Source organism: Schistocerca serialis, chromosome 4 (assembly GCF_023864345.2).
Source record: "Schistocerca serialis cubense isolate TAMUIC-IGC-003099 chromosome 4, iqSchSeri2.2, whole genome shotgun sequence".
Lineage (NCBI taxonomy): Eukaryota > Metazoa > Arthropoda > Insecta > Orthoptera > Acrididae > Schistocerca > Schistocerca serialis.
The window spans coordinates 471894314-471912580 of NC_064641.1; the positions used below are offsets into that span (position 1 = coordinate 471894314).

Genomic DNA, 18267 nt, shown 5'->3' on the forward strand with positions numbered 1-18267 from the left:
ACATACGACACCTATGTGGTACTTAAATTAAATGAGATATTGTTATACAGTAAATATTATATGAAATTTAGGTATCTTGTCCACATTTCATTCTCAACATTGTGGCAACTAAAATCGACCATACGGAAAGTATACGCTATGGACTTTTACCTCTGCAAACTCTTCAAAATTTAGTGCAATGGTTTACTACATTTAATGCTGCACATCCAAACAAAATGAAGTCATTTATGGGGGGGGGGGGAGAAGATATCAGGCAAGAAGACGTGTAAAAATCAAATTTTTTGGCCAAATAGTTTTTGTGAAATCGAATGATAAGTGTGTCAAAGAAGTGGGAACACCATGTGTCTGCACAGGCGAGAAGTGCAGTGATGACAAAATCGCGCACAGCGCGGAATGCGGGGAGCACGTGTCTGCAGCAGCGAAAAAGTTAATGAAGAGGCAAAGCACTAGAAATTTCATTCAAACGAATAAAATTCGTGAAGTAAGGCACTCCAATATTGTTTTTAAATAAAGAAAATATTGAGCACCGCACAAGGTTTGAACTCTTAACCTTTCATTTGGCAGCCCAACACCTTAACCGTTCCGCTACCTCAGCTCATCTAACAGTGTAACTCCATAAGGCTTATAACACCTCACGCAACTACTTATAAACACTGTTGGTATGACTATGAATTACTCACGCTTCGTCGAAGTACAATAGGAAATAAACAATTACCGCTGTTCTTTATTGCGAAAAAGCAGTTCGTGAGATTGAAACAAACACCTTTCCTTGCTATCGCCTGAATTAGGAATCTTATTGCTTGTTTGGTTTAATCAATTAATAGAATATGAAGCAATTGGTATAAAGAATTCTTTTTCCAAACTTTCTGTAAAAGAAAGTCTGCTATCAAGACATTGCTTTTGTTCTATTACTTTATTTATGACTGAACGTTTCTAAAACTGAAGACACTCGTCCGTGCTCTGCACTGCTGTCGAGATCTGGCAATGTCGTTCTCTGTTCATTGGCTGACTGTTTTGTGACGTCAGATGCGCAGAACGAACCTAAACTCGGCCGCCAAGATATATGACGCACACTTTAGTGTATCTGGGATTGTAAAACAGTTAAGATCCTTAGATGCCAGGAAGGCATCTGGCCCAGATGGTATCCCCGTAAGATTTTATGTTGACTATGCTACAAATATAGCGCCATTCTTATCCATCATCCATGAGATGTAATCTAATGTAATGTATTGCGAATACATAGAAAGAAGGATCCTTTATTGTATGATTATATGATAGCGGAACAAGCACTGGTAGCAGTTACTTCTGTAAAATATCTGGGAGTATGTGTGCGGAACGATTTGAAGTGGAATGATCACATACAATTAATTGTTGGTAAGGCGAGTACCAGGTTGAGACTCATTGGGAGAGTCCTTAGAAAATGTAGTCCATCGACAAAGGAGATGGCTTACAAGACACTCGTTCGACCCATACTTGAGTATTGCTCATCAGTGTGGGATCTGTACCAGATCGGGTTGACGGAGGAGATAGAGAAGATCCAAAGAAGAGCGGCGCGTTTCGTCACAGTGTTATTTGGTAACCGTGATAGCGTTACGGAGATGTTTAGCAAACTCAAGTGCAGACTCTGCAAGAGGCACTCTGCATCGCGGTGTTGCTTACTCGCCAGGTTTCGAGAGGGTGCGTTTCTGGATGAGGTATCGAATATATTGCTTCCCCCTACTTATACCTCCTGAGGAGATCACGAATGTAAAATTAGAGAGATTCGAGTGCGCACGGAGGCTTTCAGACAGTCGTTCTTCACGCGAACCATACGCGACTGGAACAGAAAAGGGAGGTAATGACAGTGGCATGTAAAGTGGGTGGCTTGCGGAGTATAAATGTAGATGTAGAGATCATTGGAACAGCGGAAAGTTCCACGGGACTGGAAGAAGGCCCAGGTCATAGCAATCTATAAAAAGGGTAGAAAATAGGATCCACACAATTACAAGCCAATTTCACTGACATCAATTTGTTGTAGAATCATGGAACATATTTCGCGTTCAGACATAATGACCCCTTTCTAGACTGAGAAGCTCATTTGCAGGAACCAGCATGGTTTTAGGAAACAGCGGCCATGCGAGACACAGCTAGCCCTCTTTGTGCATGATATACAACATGCTCTAGATACCGGCTCCCAGGTTGATGCCATATTTCTCGACTTTCGACTCAGTTCCACACAGCCGTTTGCTACAAAAAGTGCGTTCTTACGGTCTATCCGATGACATATGAGGTTGGGTAGGAAGTTTTCTAACAGACAGGCAGCAGTATGCTGTCCTGAACGGTTGACTTTAACAGAAACAATCGTAACTTCAGGTGTGCCCCAGGGTAACAGCTCTGCTTTTTACGATTTACATAAATGATCTGGTTGATGGTATTGACAGAGGCATTAGACTGTTTGCCGATGATGCTGTAGTCTACAGGAAAGTAGTACCACACAAAAGTTGTGAACAAATCAATGAGGATTTGCAGTAAATAAATGTGTGGGGTTGACTGGCAGTTATCTCTCTCAATATTAGAAAGCGTAACCTACTGTGTGTAACAAGGCAAAAATCCCCATTAATGTACGATTACAAAATAAATGCCCCGTCTTTGGGAGTGGTAATGTCCATCAAGTATCTGGGTGTGACAGTTCGAAATGATCTCAAATGGAATGATCAGATTACACAGGTAACAGGTAAGGCAAATTCTAGATTGCGGTTTATTGGTAGAATCCTGAAGCGATGCAGTCCTTCAACAAAGGAAATAGCTTACAATATGCTAATTCGTCCAGTCTTTGAGTATTGTTCATCTGTATGGGACCCTAACCAGTTGGGTCTGATTCAAGAGATTGAGAAGGTCCAAAGAAGAGCGGCACTATTCGTGACTGGTACATTTAGCCATTGCGAGAGCATTACAAATCTCAAAGAAAGTTTGAAATGGGACACACTTGCAAACAGACGGCGTGCTAAAGAGAAGGGGCTGCTCATTAAATTCCGAAATCCGATCTTCACCAAGGATGTAGAGCATATATTATTACCACCAACTTCCAAACTGCACAATGATAACCACTGAAAGATAAGGGAAATAAGAGCTCGTACTGAGGCATTCAGACAGTCTTTTTTTCCCTCGCACGATCCGCAAGTGGAACAGAGGGGCGGAAATATGACTTTGGCGCGAATTGTGCCCTCCGCCACACCACTTGGTGGCTAGTGGAGTACATATGTAGATGTAGAAACGATCATTGTAGTGACCTGCTCAATGGCACCATGTGGGGGAGATTCAGCAGCGACAGCAGAGGTAAAGGCTCCCAGTCTGCCTTGTTTAAAGCACATCTGGGTAGTCATAGGCATGACGCCAGAGGAGTGACAGGAAAATGGGGACGTGGTCGCTACCATACAGGTCATCATGTGCTTTCCAGTGGATAGATGGCACAAGGCCAGACTGCTAACCGGGAGATCAATGGCCGAACATGTGCCATAGTGAGATGTATGGAGCACCTGTATTTAAGAAGCAGAGGTCAAGTTGTGACAGTAAATTTTCGACCTCCCTACCTTGGCCAGTAAACATAGCGCCACCCCACAAGGGGTTATGCACATTAGAATATCCCAAAAGTAGTAAAGGTTTATGGAGTTGATCAATCAGTGCAACCAATACGTTCAGGGGTACTGCACCATCTGGAGGAAGATATACATTGCAGACAGCCATTCCCTGCACCATCCTTATCCTGACAGCCACAGCTTCAAGTGGGGTTTGAAGGGGCAGAGGTCCACTACATACTGAGAACAGGACATAGATGCAAACTCCACTTGACACACTATTATAGTCGCTATGGTCTCTGTAATATCCCTTATAGCCACAGAGGGCAGGGGTCCACATTGCGGGAACCAGGTTTCCTGGAGTGTAATGCAAAAAGCAAGTGTAAAGCTTATCAGTTGCTGTAGCTCAGCCACGTGGTGGAAAAAAACACCACTTCCACTGGAGGATTACATGATCGTGAGATTGGGAAGGCATGAAACACTCAATGAGGCAGTCGACACCACAGAGTCATCTGCTACCACCAGATGAGTACCTGTGTGATTGACATCCATTGTGTCCGAGGACCCAGCAAGCTCTAGGTCCTCAGCAGATGCCAGAATCTCCACCTCATCCTCAGACACAGAGCTTGTAGGTAGTGGTGGTGGTGGTGTGCCACCGTAGTGCCTTGGTTCTTGGAGGTCTTTTTCTTTTTAGGTTTCTCTTGCTATTCGTTAGGTTTGTCCAGCTGGGAGTGCTTCACTGATTCAGTCTCGGGGACTGAAGAGGACTGTGAAACCCTAGGACCAGCTACCTGCAGTTGATTCCGCCACTGGCGGACGTCAGCTTTGCCACTGGTAGGAAACTGGGAAGGGAGTGACCCAAGTGATACTTTCCTGGCAAGAGGAGCCGCAGAAGACTTACGCTTCTCTGGCTGAGAAGTAGGGACTGATGTACGTCCCTAATGGCTGGTGTGTCAGGCAGGGGTTTCTATGAAGTAGGTTGTGCAAGAGCAACAGGGAGCAAGGTGCCCCCAACCATCAAGGGGGCAGCTGGAGTCTTACAGCTCTGAGAGCCAACTGTACGAGGCAGAACGGAAGATGATAGAACTGTTGTCATAGCGGCAGCATAGGTTGACGTTATATGCACAGGATGTAGCCTCTCATATTTTCTCTTAGCTTCAGTGTAGGTCAGTTGGTCCAGGGTCTTGTATTCCATTATTTTTCTTTCTTTCTGAAGAATCTTGCAGTCTCGCAAGAAAGGCAAATGGTGCTCTCCGTAGCTGACACAGATGGGAGGTGGGGCACAGGGAGTATAGAGAAGTGAAGCATATCCACAATCCTGACAGGAGACACTGGAAGTACAGCGGGTAGACATATGGTCGAACTTCCAGCACTTAAAGCACCGCATTAGGGTAGGGATATATGGCTCTACATCACATTGGTAGACCATCACCCTGACCTTCATGGGTAATGTGTCACCCTCGAAGGCCAAGATGAAGGCACTGGTGGTAACCCAGTTATCCCTCTGACCCCAGTGGACGCGCCGGACGAAATGACATGACACCTGGCCGCTCTAAATTGGTGTGCACCTCATCGTCAGACTGCAAAAGAAGATCCCTGTGAAATATGATACCCTAGACCATACTTAAGCTCTTATGGGGCATGATGGAAACGAAAACATTCCCAGCTTGTCACAGGCGAGTAGTGCCCATGACTGGGCAGAGGATGGTGTTTTGATACAGACCAACCTGGACCGCATTTTGGACAAGCCCTCCACCTCCCCAAACTTGTCCTCTAAATGTTCCACAAAACTGAGGTTTCATTGGCAAGAAAGATTCCCCATCAACTCTCGTACATACAAGGTACCGGGCTGAATAAGCTTCGCTGCCATCCTTAGCCTGGAACGATTTAAGGTCGTATTTCTTAGCACTGAAGTTAGATCTTTATCGTTTAGAGACTTCTGGTGTTTGATCACCAGCAAGAGATGATATACACTTTGTGGTGTATTATCTGCCCTGAAGGCACCCACTCCAAGACTGTCACCAAATGGTAGTTTTGTCAGGACTGGCTCTCCCAAGACTATCAGTAGTTCTAATGGATGTTGTCTGCTCCCAGTGCCTTTTTTGTCTTTCAGTGCTCTGTCAAATTCTTCATGTAGTATCGTATCTCCCATTTCATCTACATACTCTTCCATTTCCATGATATTGCCCTCACATACATCGCCCTTGTATAGCCCCTCTATATACTCCTTCCATCTTCCTGCTTTCCTTCTTTCTTAGGACTTGTTTTCCATCTGAGCTCGATATTCATGCAAGTGGTTGTATTTTCTCCAAAGGTCTCTTTGATTTTCCTGTAGGCAGTATCTATCTTACACCTAGTGATGTATGCCTCTAAATCCCTACATTTGTCCTCCAGCCATCCTTGCTTAACCATTTTGCACTTCCTGTGAATCTCATTTTTGAGATGTTTGTATTCCTTTTTGCCTGCATCATTTACTGCATTTTTATATTTTCTCTTTTCATCAATTAAATTCAATATCTCTTCTCTTACCCATGGATTTCTACTAGCTCTTGCCTTTCTACCTACTTGACCCCTTTCTGCCTTCACTATTCCGTCTCTCAAAGTTACCCATTCTTTTTCTATTGTATTTCTTTCCCGTCAGTCGTTCCCTAATGCTCTTTCTGAAACACTCTAAAACCTCTAGTTCTTAGAGTTTGTCCAGGCCCCATGTCCTTAATTTCCCATGTTTTTGCAGCTTCTTCAGTTTTAATCTACAGTTCATAACCAATAGATTGTGGTCAGAGTCCACATCTGCCCCTAGAAATTACAATTTACAACCCGGTTCCTAAATCTCTGTCTTACCATGATATAATCTATCTGAAATTTTCCAGTGTCTCCAGGCTTCTTCCACATATACAGTGTCCTTTCATGATTTTTAAACCAAGTGTTAGCTATGATTAAGTTATGCTCTGCACAGAATTCTACCAGGTGGCTTCCTCTTTCATTTCTTACCCCCAATCCATATTCACCTACTACTTTTCCTTCTCTTCCTTTTCCTACTATCGAATTCCAGTCCCCATGACTATTAAATTTTCGTCTCCCTTAACTATCTAAATAATTTCTTTTATCACATCACAGATTTCTTCAATCTCTTCATCATCTGCAGAGCTAGTTGGCACATAAACTTCTACTACTGTGGTAGGCGTGGGCTTTGTGTCTGTCTTGGCTTCAATAATGCGTTCACTATGCTGTTGATAGTTGCTTACCCATGCTCCTATTTTTTCTTATTCACTATTAAACCTACTTCCGCATTACCCCTACTTGAGTTTGTGTTTATAACCCTGTTTTCACCTGACCAGAAATCAGGTTTCTTTTGCCGCCAAACTTTAAAAATTCCCACCATATTTAACTTTAACCTATCCATTTCCCTTTTTAAATTTTCTAACCTACCTGCCCGATTAAGGGCTCCGACATTCCATACTCCGATCCGTAGAATGCCAGTTTTCTTTCTCCTGATAACGATGTCCTCCTGCGTAGTCCCCATTTTAACCATACGGTAAAGCTGCATGCCCTCGGGGAAAATTATGGCTGTAGTTTCGCCTTGCTTTCTGCCATTCAGAGTGTCAGCACAGCAAGGCTGTTTTGGTTATTGTTACAAGGCCAGATCAGTCTATGATCCAGACTGTTGCCCCTGCAACTACTGAAAAGGCTGCGGCCCCTCTTCGGGAACCACACGTTTGTCTGGCCTCTCAACAGACACCCCACCATTGTGGTTGCACCTACGGTACTGCTATCTGTATCGCTGAGGCACGCAAGCCTCCCCACCAACGGCAAGGTCCATGATTCAGGTGGGCGGGAGGGGGCGGTCGACCTAGAAGATAAAACTGAGTTCTAGTACAGCCTAGATGATAAAGTTTTTAATTCTAGTAAAGCCATTGTGCATAAAGTTGTAGGCAACACTTTTTTGCTTGTTGATAGTTCCGAGGAAGATTCAGAAGAAATAGCGAAAAGCTTAATGATGCCCGCACAAAAATTGAATTCACTGTGCAGCATGAAACTGACGACAGTTTACAGTTCCTCTCTCAATTTGAACATTTACAGGCAGGACAATAAGCATGCTTGTACAACTTACAGGAGACCGACAACAACTGATGCTGTAGTTCCCAATGATTCATGTCTTCCACAGGCTTGTAAAGAGGCTGATTTTGATAGCTTAGTACATAGGGCAGTCCATGTGTCAATGAGCAGAAAGGGTCAAGGACTGAACTAAACATCCAGAAAAGATAGCGGTCAACATTTACACAGCAGTTAATGTCAATAAATTGCTGTGTAAAAGTAATAAGAATAGAAGGACTAAACAAACAAAGAAAATATGAAAGTAGTCACTAAGCTGTACAATCGAACAGTCTTCCAAAACTTGAATTTTTTTAAAGTTCGTTGGTTGATTTGGGGAAAGGGACCAAGCAGTGAGCTCAGTGGTCCTATCAGATTAGGGAAGGATGGTTAAGAAAGTCAGTTGTGCCCTTTCAAAGGAACCATCCCTGCATTTGCCTGAAGTGATTTAGGGAAATCACAGGAAACCTAATTCAGGATGGCTGGAAGCGAGTTTGAAGCGTCACCCTCCCGAATGCGAGTCCATTGTGCTAACCACTGCGCTACCTCAGCTGGCGAATTTTTTGAACTTCATGGTACTGAAACTGCATTTCAGACAAATAATTTAGTGAGGTATGACTTTAAGCACGATGCCGGCAAAAAGATAAGTTTGAAAGATCAGGAGTTTATAAAATACACTGCACTCCTGTGATTCAAAGTATATTGGAGAGATAGGAAGAACATTCTCTATCAGTTAGAAGGAAAATGAAGACGTATTCACTCTAGTACCTACACCCAATCACCCACTGCAAGCCATGTGTATGAAATGGGTCATCCTCCCACGTAAATTTAAGACAACTTAGAAAGCCTGCACAGAAAAGGAAAGACAAAAATTTGACTTACTGGAAGAATTAGAGCTTGCCATTCATGGAAAATAAGATGATATTCTTAAGGCACAAGTGAAATACATTGGAATGAGATTTCTTAAAGGCTTTTTAGAATTATTTTAAAGCAGACATAATTAACAAATCTGTAATATTTCTGCGACTAAATAGCTAGAGATGGAAAATTGTACACAACAACAATCAAGCAGCACCCTCAGGAACTAGGAAAGGCAGACAATCAAAAGAACAGCATTATGGTTGAATCATTCATTCACTGTACTTACACAATAACCCTGCAGAAGTGTCAGCCCACAACAACTCCCAGACACCTGCAGAAGCATTAACTTTACACTCGTCGGGCCCACAACAGATCAGGACAACACAACCTGGTATGTGGTACAGTGAGAGACAGGACAATTATCAACTGAAGTTAACCGTTTTAATTTAAGACATGGACTCACAGTCCAATGTGTTTTTATTTTATGAAAGTGACAAACATGCTGGTATACTTTATAGTATTTTGACCTCAAGAGCCAGGTTCGACAACCTGATCATGAGATCATTGTCTCTCAAAATGCAGTGTTGTGTGTAGGGCACAAAACAGATGAAGGAAGGAATGATGACTAGAGTTTAATGTTCTGTTGACAGCATGGGTTCTAGAGACATAGGACACACTTAGATTACGAAAGAATGGGAAGCAAACAGGCCATGCCCTTTTCAAAGGAACCACACTAGTATTTGTCTGGAGTGATTAACATAAGTTGCACAAATCCTAAATTTGGACAGCTTGGTGGGCATTTGAACCATCGTCATCCTGAATGCGAGCCCAGTGTGCTTATCACTGTGCCACCTTGCGCAGTACAATGGCTGAATGCTACCAGTTATTGCTGCACAAAATTTCTGCCGTAATTATTAGCTTGGGTCTATATCAAAGGAAAATCACACACAGCAACTGCATAACAAAATTTCATTTCAGTCACTATGTGCATACATGTATATATTCTGGCCAGTCATCAATTACAAAATGTAACAGCTTTCAGTTATAACAAAAATTAACACAATTCATACTATTAGCAAAATTTACTTACATCCAAAAACAAAAGCAACCATATTTCCCAGTAGTAGTTATGTAGTGGACACTTAGCATTTTTCATAGTAGATGCACGATGTAGGTACATAAGAATCAAAATGCTCCTCAGAGATCAGCTTATTATAATACAGGCTTTTTTTAAATTTACCTTTACCATAATGAGAAGCGAGATAAATATGGAGAAAGGTAGACATTGTGCTGCACTTCAGATCAATAAGTTATTGCAAAGTTTATTTCATGTTCACCTTTGTTGTTTTCACAACCTAACAGACCATAGACTACACTACAGATCAGAGTCAATGAACCAAGATTTCAGGTTTTGCAAGGGCACTGTCACACACTAGCCCGTTTCCACTCTGCACAACTGCTACAAGTTCAGAAGCCTACAGAGCCGGAAAAGATGACCACATAAACCATTAAAAATAAGATATTAATCAAGTGGTCCAAAACTTATCTGAATAACTCGTACCCTTCATAGCGTCTAATTTTTAGTTACAAGTAAGGTGGGTCTTTTCTCCTACTTCAAGTTTGCAGCTACAAAAACAACTAGTCTTTTCAAATTTTGGTGGGTTACTAAGCACCAATTTGTGACTGAATATATATATATTGTGCAGTTACAGTTACCATTCCCTGCTCTTAAGAGGCATCTACAGGTTGGGAGTAGAGAAAGGGTGGATGCTCAGCCTTGTTTTATAGCTGCAATTTTGAGAAGGTATAGCTCAACTATAGTGGAGACAGCATATACATTGTTAGTACAATCCATTATTGAGTACTGCTGAAGTATTTAGGATCACCACCAGGTTGAATTGGAGAAAGACATTCAAGCAATTCAATGGCATGTCACCAATAAGCTCAATCGGCATGCAAGTATTATGGAGATGCTTCGTGAACTCAAATAGGAATCCCTGGAGAGAAGATGACACTTTTTGTGAGGCACTATCACAGAAATTTAGAGAACTGGCAATTGAGGTCAACTACAGAAAGACTACTGCCCCCAACATACATTTCGCGTAAAGCCCACAAAGACAAGATGCAAGAGATTAGGGCTCACACATATGCTTTTAGACAGTTTCTCCCTGCGTATTTGTGAGTGGAACCAGAAAGGAAAAAATAAGTAGTGGTATGTGGTATCCTCCACAACGCACCTGTGGAGTGTGTGTGTAGCTGTAGATGATTTGCTGAACATAACCATAACCTCTTGCCCTTTGACAATAAACACTTAGCAAGTGATAAGATACCTCAGAATTTTATCTCTGATGGCATTAGTGAGTGGAAATACATTAATGTTGCTTTGGTGGTAGTCCTCAGTCAAAGACAATGACATATCAAATATTCCTCTTAAATAATGGACCTGAAAGCACATTCGAAAGATCAAGGTGTCAGAATGGCACTACTGGCTGCTGTGTCATGTGATAGACCACTTTACATACACAGTACAATAAATTTATCTCTGCAGTAGGATACAACATACAGGTAAAATCAGAGGTGTCTTGACTAGATTGTCTAATAAGAGGAGACATTTGACAAGTAATAACTTTACCTTACGATATTGACATATCAGTTGTAAATTAGCCCATATTCAAATGCATGCATTTGCATTTTCACACCATATTCTTAGTAAGTCCCACTTTAAAGTAGACTAAAGTGAAAGCCCTACCCACTACACAACACTACAGCCGAATATCATATTTCACAATGAATTTTGAGCATCATACTATACAAACAATATGAATTTGGCTGTAACACACCCACAATAATCCGTACAGCATTTACACCCGACATGTAGTGAAGACAAACACAATCACTATATCAGTGTAGGTCTGTCCTATTCTTGCTAAAGTCAGCATAGTATCATCATCTAAAATTAAGCCATAAGTAGCAACACACACACACACACACACACACACACACACACACACACACACACACACACACAAACAATATGTCCAAAATTTATTTGGAATGTTACAGCGAACTCCACCAAACCTCTGACTGAAAACTCAGTTTTGGAAACAATTATGTTAAGGTTAAGGCAAAGTCTTATCGAATGTTGGTAGGTGAAATTTTCATCACGAGTTGGCAGACCTTTCCACATACAATTTCAGTGGCAACTTGTTACCAACATTTTCACGATATATTACTATGCTAAGCACTGGATCATTTACTTAATATTTTATTAAATTTCGTTGTTACAAAATGCACATATCTCTGAGAAACAATTGTATCAGTTAATTCAAGCGTTCGTATTTAGAGAATTGAGAAGTATAAATAAAAACTGTATTTCTGGTTTGAGATACAAACCTGACTATAAGTCCCGCTCATAACTACAGGCGAAAAGTTAGTCAAACGTGCCAACAGTTACAGCAAAAACCATGTATATGCCTTTACTTGAGCTCAGATAAGTACTTCATTTAAAAATGAAACGTACTGACAGTAAACGTCAAAACATCAATAACAACGTTATGAAAACATACCTGTTGCAGTCTTTTCCAAAACAAAACGACAACGTTGCCTTTGGAATTTGATACGGTGTCATCGCCCTGCATCGTGCTCAGATTTACCCCTCATCTACCTCCTCAGAACACAAAGTACAGCCTAATACCTGGAAACATCAGTAAAATAAGACACCTGTCACCACGCAAGTTACTGTCTACAAATGATTCGAGTAAATCTCCATGAAATTAATCGAGCATCATACATAAACAGGATCTTATAATATCTTCCTTTCTACAATTAATGTCATTGGGAACAAATTTCCCATGACACACATGTTAAATATCACAAAGGACTTACTAAATTATACTCACTCTCAATCTCAGAGGACCGCTTCGCTGCGTATTTCATACGGTCGAGTATATTGCATGGATAACACGTAAACCACGTAAAAACTATTATCATTAACACATGTATATATCCTACATGTCACCGTATCCACACACTCCACGTCGATCAAAGATCACATACATTCAATGAACACAATCTGAGATAGGAACAAGGAGGTTAGAATGCTCGCTTTTGATAGGAACAAGACCATTCATGTCTGTAGTATAATTATCTCTGACTACGAAAGTTCTTTCACCAATGCCAGAGGCAATTAAACCAAATACTAACAAGTACTGTATATTGTAATATTTTGTTCGTATGTGTTTCTGATATCGTTTAGATATGGTATATTGCTTGCATACTCGATGAAAAACCCGTTTAAAAACATTTCTATGAATTTGTTGTTAAAGTAGCCATGTGTAAATGAACTGTATATTTATTGATCCATTTAATCATTTCTTGTATATAATAAACAATATTGTGCTGGACAAGGAACTCTGCATTGAGCTGGGACCACACACGCAACAAAAGTGTCGCCACAGCTGGTGGCATATTGCAGTTGCATTTCCGTTACATGTATGCAATTTCAGTTTTCACTGGCGGAACTTCAGTACGTAACTTTTGCCACGCAAAATAACGTTCATCTTGGCAGTAGTTTGTTGCCCACTTTCCTACCACCACTGCTCCCTGGCGGCAATACAGTATTGTGAAACAGAAGCATTCTGTCGCAGTTATCGTGCAGTAATTGCTGCTACACTTCATTCGATTCCAGTGTGTTTTTACTTTATTTCTGAAAAATGTGCAAACAATGGTCTGCAGTATTGGAATTATTTGAACAATATATTTCGTGTGAGAAGGAGGAAAAGTGCGCTATGTGAAATATAATAGATCTTTCTTGTGCTATTGCACGCTCTGACTTTTATGTGTGTAATATAATGTTCCTTGGTTGTTATGTACCATGTATTTGACCTAGAAGCGCAAATGTTACTTGTAGTAAATGTCTTTTACTGATTATTACTTATTCAACTGTCTCGACTCTAATAGGTTATGGGCCCAGCGATGCATTAGGAATAAGTATATCCATAATATAGTAATGAGAAAGCATTGGAAAAGTTCCAAGAAGTGCACTTGCGAGAAGTACAAGTTATCCTTACAAGACGAACGCAACTCTTTTCTATTAGACTTTGGTATTATTCTTTACGTTAAGAGAGATTAAACTTGCCGTTAAAAGGAGTGCTGCACAAATTCCACAGATTGAAAGACTTATGAGTCACGAAAACTATGCAACATGGAAATTTGCAGTAGAAGCGTATTTAAGTTTGGGCGACCTTTGGTATGTGGTGGATGGGACGATGAAATCCACAGACCAGAATTCTTCAAGTAAGGATAGGAAAGGAAAATCAAAGTTCATATTACTGGTTGATTCTGTGAATTATGTTCATGTTGAAAAAACTGCGACCCTTCAGACTTCTCAGTCTGGTGAAATTATGAAGTGCATTTGAAGATGGAGGCCATACAAGGAAAGTAGGATTACTACATGAATTAATTACCACTCATCTGGACAAATGCAAGAATGTAAACGAATATATCAGCAAAATAATACCCACACCGAACCGATTGAGAAACATTGAGTTTCAGATCAGTGGCGAATGGATAGGGACACTACTGTTGGCGGGACTGCCCAAAGGGTATGCGCCTATGATTATCGAGCTGGAAAGCTCAGGTACACCGATCGCAGGCGACAGAGTTAAAGTGAAAATGCTACAGGATGTAAAGAGTACTTCAAGCAGTCGTGTATTGGAGAATGAAACTGCATCTGCTCTTTATTCGAAAAACCAAAGGAAGAAATCAGTGCGGTGCTATAGATGTCACAAGAAGGGGAATATTGCATCTCAGTGCAGAGAAAAAGTAAACCCAAGGTCAGACAGGCAGCAAAAGAGGTAAGTTGATGATAGCCCAGAGAGAGGGACAAATACAAAAGGTAAGGCACTCTCATGTTTTTATTGTTTTGGATATGTGGATAATTGTCAAACGGAATGGATTTTAAACTCAGGTGCATGTGAGCATATTATTAAAGACAAATCTCTTCTTTATGTCGTTAAAGATAAGCCTCATATGGGAATATCTAATGTTGATGACAGCAAGCTCCAATGTCATTTCACTGGAAAACTAGACCTTCATGTAAGTGTAAATGGTTGCAGCACTTGATGTTCATTATGTAAAAAAATGTTGTGCCTAACCTACTGTCTGTAGGGGAAATTGTCAAGAAGGGAAATACAGTCACTTTTAAGATGCACAGAGTAAGAGGAATCAACGAAAATGGTGAAGTTATAAGTACAGCAGGTAACGAAAGGGGTATTTTTAAGTTGAATACCATTGAAAGTAAACATAGAAATGTTAGTCATTCAGTATATTCAGTGGAAGGTTTTTTATGGCACCACAGACTTGGACACCTAAATAGAAAGACCATGTATTTAATAAGGGATATGGTGAAGGGAATACATAATTATAGTGTAAAAGTAAATCTACAGATGTGTTCCAGTTAATCCATACAGATGTATGTGGCCTGATGGATTACAAATACATAGGTGGGAGTTAATATTTTCTTACATTTGTTGATGATTATTCACGATACACTCATGTTTATTTTCTTAGTTCCAAAGACCAAGCGAGTGACATTTTTGAGGAATATCGTAATATGTTCGAAAGGTGGACGGGAAAGAAGATTAAGATCATCAGGTCCGGTAATGAGAGAGAATATATTAAATAGAAATTGAAGACACTTTCGGAAAAAATGGGACTCTAGCATCAAACTACTATAAGGTACGGACCATCTCAAAATGGGGTTGCTGAGAGGGCTAATAGGACCATTGTAGAAAACGGAAGGAGCATGACAACTGATGCTGGATTATCAAAAGATTTTTGGGCAGAGGCGATAACAGCCATATATTTAAACAATAGATCACCTACAGAAGCATTAAGGAATAGAACCCCCTATGAGATATGGGTGGGAAGGAAATCTCACCTAAGCAATAAAAGGGTTTTTGGGTGTGATGCAGTGGCACACATTCCAAAACAGCTGAGAGGAAAATGGGACCCAAAAGCAAAAAAGTAAATTTTTGCAGGCTGTTGTGAGAATTCAAATGGCTAGTGATTAATGGATCCATTGAATAAAAAGATAGTTACAAGCAGAGATGTAGTATTCTTTGAAAATAGAAAGGACTCTGAAGATGGAAAGACTACTAAGTTAACTGCACCTAGTTCCAAGAGTGAAACCTTATGTGAAGAAAGAGAAAGTGAAAAACAGGAAGAGGGCACTCAAAGGCAGATGGAGACTATTTATGATGACAATGAGTTTGAGGACGAACAAAATGAATAGAACAATGTATGGCGTTCATCTCACATACTGAAACCTAAAGAATAGCCAGATTTTGATACGTATGCAGCCCAGTCTTTTAATGATGAGCCAGCAACAGCAGAAGAAGCAAAGAGCGGCCTGAACTCAAAGAATGGAAAGAAGCGATAGAGAGGGAATTGGAATCTTTATCTCAGAACGAAACCTTTGAACAGGTAAATACGCCAGCAGATAAGAATGCATTACAGGCAAGATGGGTATTCACTTTGAAGGGCCCTGAAAATTCATCACCAAGATATAAAGCATGACTTGTAACAAAAGGATAGTCATAGAAACAAGGTGTAGATTACAAAGAAACTTTTTCTCCTATAGTCAAGTACATCTCATTGAGATATCTTTCAGCTTTGGCAGCAAAACGAAATTTAACAATTCATCATATTGATGTGAAAACAGCATATTTAAATGGGAAATTGGAGAAGAAGATACATGTCATTCCACCAAAATAAGTCATAAAAAAGCACATTTGAATGGGAAAAGATATGGCGTTTGCAAAAAAAGTGTTTACAGACTTAAACCGAGTGGACATTGCTGGAATCGATGTCTACATAAAACTCTAATAAATATGAATATGAAGCAATTTAATGCAGATCCAGGTATATACTATAAAGGGGGAAGAGAAGGGATAATAATAATGGCAATATGGCTTGACGACTTCTTTATCCTGACTAAAAATGAAAGGCAAATCAGAATTTTTAAGAAACAGCTGAAAATCAAGTTTAAGTTTCATGATTTGGGATACGTTAAACGTTATTTAGATGTGCAGACTCCTAAGGATGAAAAGAGACAAAGAGACAAGAATTGAGCATAAATCAATCATCATGTACAGAAAAAATCGTAAAGAAATTTGTCTTGAATTATTGTAAACCCACAACTACTCCAAGGGAAGTAGGGGTGAAGTTAAATATAAATGGAGCAGATGTGGAATGTGAAAAGAACGTTCCATATTTAGAAGCAGTTGGGAGTCTGTTATGTTTGTCTCAAATCCAACAACCTGACATTGCTTTTGCCACCAACGCAATGAGGAAATATTGCAGAGGCCCAAAGGAAAAGCACTGGAAAGGTGTGAAAAGGATATTCCGATATCTAAGAGGAACTTCAAACGATGAATTAAGAAACCATAGAGAAGGTAATGCAAAATGTGAAGGCTACAGCGATGCAGACTGGGGGAGTGAATTGGGAGATAGGCACTCCACTGCTGGCTGCTGCTTTAAATTAATGGGGGGCCTCATTTCATGGTCCTGTCAAAAGCAAAAACCTTTTGCATTGAGTACCATAGAGGCCGAGTATATAGCGCTATATTACGCCACACAGGAATCATTGTCAGTAAGAACATTAATATGTGAAATAGAACCTAATATAATCGTGGAACCTATAACGATCTACTGTGACAATAAAGGAGCCAATAATCTAGCTAAAAATAATGTCACTAGTGCTAGGACAAAACATATTGATATAAGGCATCATTTTATTCGGGACCACATAGAGCGACAGAACATCGCCGTGAACTACCCTGCACACAGAAGACATGTTGGCTGACCTTCTGACGCAACCCTTGGACAAAGAGAAGAGTGATAAGACCGTAGGGCTATTTGGTTTATCTTGTGAAGGCAGACCACAAAATATATGGCCAAAGGGGGTGTTGGAATTGTGTGAACAATACATTTCGTTTGAGATGGCAGCAAAGTGTATCACGTGAAATATAATAGACCTCTCTTGTGCTATTGAACGCTCTGAGTTTTATGTATGTAATGTAATGTTCCTTGGTTGTTGTGTTCGATGAATTTTATCTGGAAGTGCAAATATAGTTACTGGCGGTAAATGTGTTTTACTGACTTACTACTTATTCGACTGTGTCAACTCTAATAGGCAGGTACATTTTTGCAGCTTCTAGAGCTACAAGAACAGCTACCTATGTTTTTTCTGCAGCAGTGTGTGTGTATGTGTGTGTGTGTGTGTGTGTGTGTGTGTGTGTGTGCGTGTGTGTGTGTGTGTGTGTTTTAACCAATGACATATCCCACAAAGGAATAAATAAATAGACTTCATATATGTAACCGTAAAAGCGAAACGTATAAACTAAGTAATTTCTGAGACTAAGCATTACATAACTTGTGGATTATGTGCAGGAAATAGCTCCAGAGTGTGATATGGCAGCTGTTAAACTAAAAATTATTTATTCAAAATGCCTATATCAAAGAATACAATAAAATTCTAATGTCTTGGAGGAGGGACTTGCCTGCAGGTGATATTTGCATGCCAGATGTTGGTTAGTTTGCCATTGCAGACAGCATTTTCGTCTTTGAATGTTATTTCTTTTATAAATGTGTTTATTTCTCTTAATTAATCCCTGTGCTAAATTTAGTTTCGAATTCACCAATTAGGTTTCGTCTTCCTTGTATTTAACTCTTGTCACAGTTCTAAGCCAATAACCTG

General features: G+C 40.3%; 1 protein-coding gene across 1 annotated transcript in view; it reads right to left on the bottom strand.

Moving 5' to 3' along the window:
- Positions 1-12568, bottom strand: part of LOC126475139 (protein RER1) — an 86693-nt gene extending 74125 nt beyond the window's left edge. Inside the window, exons 1-2 of the mRNA XM_050102746.1 lie at positions 12407-12568; positions 12074-12201 (exon numbers count right to left, since the gene is read on the bottom strand). Coding sequence (XP_049958703.1) covers positions 12074-12145 — 72 coding nt within the window. The 5' untranslated portion in view covers positions 12146-12201; positions 12407-12568. The remainder of the gene's footprint in view (positions 1-12073; positions 12202-12406) is intronic.
- Positions 12569-18267: the final 5699 nt, after the last annotated feature.